The sequence below is a fragment of the Nicotiana sylvestris genome, chromosome 6 (assembly GCF_000393655.2).
Source record: "Nicotiana sylvestris chromosome 6, ASM39365v2, whole genome shotgun sequence".
NCBI classification, from domain to species: domain Eukaryota; kingdom Viridiplantae; phylum Streptophyta; class Magnoliopsida; order Solanales; family Solanaceae; genus Nicotiana; species Nicotiana sylvestris.
The window spans coordinates 83,594,019-83,598,722 of NC_091062.1; the positions used below are offsets into that span (position 1 = coordinate 83,594,019).

The following is a 4,704-nucleotide window of genomic DNA, read 5'->3' on the forward strand; positions in this document are numbered from 1 at the left end:
CGATTCAGAGGAGAACGAAGTACCGCAAGGAGCACAAGCTGATGAGGAACCAAATGAGAAGGACAAAGAAGAAGATGAGCAAAGTGTAAATGGAGAGCCCCATGCCAATGACAACAACACAACTGAAATCACAGAAATTAGAAACTATGAAGGAAGAGGCCCAGAGGTAAATGATCCTGAAGGAACAGAAGATGATCAAATTCAGATATCACAAGAAGACCCACAAGAACACAACACAACAGAGAAGGAGAAACAACCAAGACATAAAACAGAAATATTAAATATTACTATTACATTGGAGAAAAATCAGTTGCAGCTGTTAAAAAGAGGATAAGAGAAGGCCTTGGTCCCTAAAAGGAATGCATTTGGAGCTACATCAAGAGGTAAGGAAGACAACGAAGAAGGAGAAGAACCTGGTAAATCAGGATACGACATGGATCAAGAATCAACTACCCAACACCTTATGAATGCGGCAAGGCAAGGTGACTTATCACCTACGCAAGTGGAAAAGGCAAAATCAGCAGCAAAAGGTAAGAAGAAGCAACAAAAAGATAATTTTGCAGTACCAAAAGCTGGGGTGCACACAAGGAGAACGCTAACTAAATCCAACAATCAGTAATGAATGCTCTCATTTGGAATATAAGGTCAGTCAACACACAGCAGGCCTTTGAAAGGTTGACAAAAATGCACAGGAAAAATCACTATGAATTTGTAGGATTAATGGAGCCAAAGCAACAAGCAAAAAAATGGAAAGGTATAGAAACAAGATAGGACTTGCACAAGCAATTTCAAATGTTTCCAACAAGATCTGGGCATTCATAGATGAGGTATTTGAGGTAACTGTCATGTACAATATGGTGCAACAATTAACACTACGATTGGTTCATACTGAATCGCATGTGGAGTTTGTTCTAACTTTGATATATGCTAAATGTGATGCAATTGAGAGGATAGAATTATGGGATTCATTATATGAAATGGCAAGGGATATGAATGCACCATGGCTAGTAGGGGGAGATTTCAATGTAATATGGGACGAAGAATAGAAGTTTGGGGGGTTACCTGTGTCATTGAATGAAATTGATGATTTTCGACACTGCGTCAACACTTGAAATCTCTTCGATCTTGGATTTAAAGGTAGCATATTCACATGGTGGAATGGGAGAGTAGAGGAAGACTGTATATTCGAAAGGCTAGACAGATGCTTGGCCAATTTACAGTTCCAACAAACATTTTCGGGAATAGAGGTGCAACATTTGTCAAAGACTGGTTCCGATCATAGTCCAATGTATCTGAAGTGTGATATTGAGACTCCACCAATAAAAAAGCCTTTTAAGTTCTTGAATTTTTGGGTGGAACATGCAACTTTTAAATATGTGGTGAGAGAGAACTGGACAGCTGATTTCAGTGCAAATCCTTTTATTATTTATAATCACAAGTTAAAAAAATTAAAGAAAGCCCTTTCATTGTGGAGTAAGGCTACGTTTGGAAATATTTTCCAAAAGATATCAAGCATGGAGGAGGTAGTGATGGTTCATGAAGCAGAATTTGAAGCAAATCCTGCAGGGATGAATAGGGAAAGGCTACAAAAGGTTCAGGCAGAATTGATCAAATGTCTTGCACTAGAGGAGAAATTTTGGCAACAAAAGGCGGGCATGACTTGGTTCAAGGAAGGGGATAGGAATACTAATTTCTTCCACGCACAAGTGAGAGGTAGGAGGAAGAGACTTCAGCTTAACAGAATTCAAGATAGTGGAGGAACATGGATTGAAGAAGAAAAAGAAATTGCAGAAGAGGCTATCAGATTTTGCGAGGAACAGTTCACAAAAACAGCTTCTCCTTCTTTATTTGAGATCGTAGACCATGTTTCTAATCTGATGAACAATGAACAGAATGCAGAATTGATTAAGCAGCCAACAAAAGAGGAGGTTGACTTAATGGTGATAGTGCTGGAGGGCCAGATGGTATGACAGGCAAGCTATATCATTCTTGTTGGGACATAATAGGGGATGACCTGTTCGACATGGTGAGGGCTTTTTTCAATGGTCATGAGCTACCAAAGTGTGTAACACACACAAACCTAGTTCTGATACCAAAGAAAAAGAAGTTACCACTTTTTCTGATCTAAGACCAATAAGCCTCAGTAATTTTTCAAATAAGGTTATATCGAGGGTCGTACATGAAAGGCTAGTGAAATTTCTCCCAAATCTGATATCGGAGGAACAGTCAGGTTTTGTTAAGGGCAGGAATATAGTAGAAAACATCCTTTTAACTCAGGAGATAGTCACTGACATTAGGCTTAGAACTAAGGCTGGACCTAATGTCATCCTGAAGCTAGATATGACCAAAGCTTATGATAGATTATCCTGGCTATTCCTAACAAAGGTAATGAGAAAGATGGGATTCACAGAAAGGTTGATAGGGATTGCCTTTGGATTAGTTTCAAACAATTGGTATTCTATTCTAATCAATGGTCAAGCTCATGGTTTCTTTAAATCCTCAAGGGGAGTAAAACAAGGTGACCCTGTATCTCCAACTTTGTTTATCTTGGCAGCAGAAGCATTATCTAGGGGCCTCAATGCACTTCATACTAACCTGTATTTTTGTGGATTTGGAATGCCAAAGTAGAGTCCAAAGATCAATCATTTGGCGTATGCAGGTGACATGATTATTTTTTCATCATCTGATGAAAATTCTCTGATGCTGATTATGCAAGTGTTGAATGCATATGAAAATGCATCTGGGCAGCTTATTAACAAGACCAAATCAGCTGTGTACCTACATCATTTAACACACATAGATGTGGTCAGCAAGGTGAAAAGGATCACAGGCATTCATAGGAATGAATTTCCTATCACATACCTAGGTTGTCCTATTTTTTATGCAAGGAGAAAGCTGGAATACTATCAGCCCCTAATTACTAAGGAAATGGACAAAATGCAATCCTGGCAGGGCAAATTATTATCAGTAGGGGAAGGGCAGTTCTTATATCCCATGTACTGCAAAGCATGCCTATGCATCTACTATCAGCTGTAAACCCTCCAAAATATGTGATAAATAGGTTGCACAAATTGTTTGCTCAGTTTTTCTGGAGCAGCTCTGTAGGAGGAACTAGTAGGCATTGGGCTTCATGGAATACCTTATGCATGCCAGTTGAGGAAGGAGGAATAGGTTTCAGGTCACTGCATGATGTACAAAGGCATTATTCAGCAAGTTGTGGTGGAATTTCAGAACAAAACCAAGCCTATAGAGCTCTTTCGTATGTCAGAAATACTGTAAGAAAATGAATTCAGTAGTTGTTCCATGGAAAAGGGGGTCTCATAGTTGGAGAAAAATGCTGGAATGCAGAGATCGTATTGAACATCAAATCTTTTGGCAAACAAAAAAGGGATCCTCACTTTTTTGGTTTGAAAACTGGACAGGTCTTGGGGCACTATATTTTTTAGTTCCTTAGGACTTTGGCATAGATGAAATAGTACAAAATGTACATGAGGTTACCTTAGATGGTGGGTGGGATGTGGACAGGCTATTTGAAATACTTCCTGAAGACTTAGCAGTACACATTCTAGAGAAAATCAAACCACCTTCACCTCAGCAGGTTCTTGACGTGCCTTGTTGGATGCTGGAAATAAGAGGATATTTTAGTGTTAAGTCAGCATGGGATTATACGAGAAGAAGAGACGAACCAAGAACAACTTATAGAATGATTTGGGTAAAGGGACTACCTTTTAAAATAGCATTTTTCATGTGGAAAGTGTGGAAAGCAAAGTTACCTTTAGATGATTTCTTGAAAAAGGTAGGCTACTGCATGCCATCAAAATGCTGGTGTTGTGTACATCCTGATGAGGAATCTCTTCAGCATTTGTTTTTTAGATCAGAAACTGCAAAGACAACTTGGAAGTATTTTCTATCGAGGGCAGGAATAGCTGTGGAAGGACTTACATTGCACCAAGCAATCACAAAATGTTGGACTGCAAATGTTTGCTTAAGGCTCAAACCGGTAATGCAATCACTCCCTTCATGCGTAGTATGGGAACTCTGGAAAAGAAGAAATAGTATGAAGTATGGTGATGTTGTGACAACTAGCAGGGTGATTTATCAAGTTTCATCAAATCTCCAGGCATTGGTGAAAGTGAGAAAGCCTGGGATGGACATGGTACCTTACAAATGGAAAGACCTTCTAGCCATGATGGAAAATTTCACTCCTAAACTTAAAGTTACCAAATTCATGTGGGAACTTCCAAGTACAGGATGGGTAAAGGTTAATACAGACGGGGCATCGAGGGGAAATCCAGGCAGGAGCTCAATAGGTTTTTGTATAAGAAATGAAAGTGGTGACATAGTCAAGTCAGTAGGGAGGGAGATTAAGGAGACAACAAACACAGTAGCTGAAGCGAAGGCCATGGTAGAAGCACTAAGGTTCTGCAGATTTCAACAATACTCTCATGTATGGCTTCAAACTGACTCAATGTTATTAAAAAAGATAATGGATGGGATTTGGAAACCACCATGGATCATATCTGAGCAGGTAGAGGAAATGATGCAACTAATGATTGGGGGCAATTACACAGTTACTCATATTCATAGAGAGGGCAACAAGTTGGCTGATCATTTGGCTAATTATGCTTTAGATCATGGAGAAATGGAATGCCAACAATTCTGGCATCTAGATGCACAAGGAAGGAGGTTGGTTAATGAAGATAA

At 39.3% G+C, this 4,704-nt stretch overlaps 1 protein-coding gene across 1 annotated transcript; it reads left to right on the forward strand.

The window, feature by feature from the left end:
- Positions 1-433: 433 nt before the first annotated feature.
- LOC138870864 (uncharacterized) lies at positions 434-2,628 on the forward strand. The gene is made up of 4 exons (XM_070148703.1): positions 434-615; positions 716-1,025; positions 1,221-1,964; positions 2,278-2,628. The coding sequence occupies exons 1-4, from the start codon at positions 434-436 to the stop codon at positions 2,626-2,628; spliced, it is 1,587 nt and encodes a 528-aa protein (XP_070004804.1).
- The last annotated feature ends 2,076 nt before the right edge of the window (positions 2,629-4,704 follow it).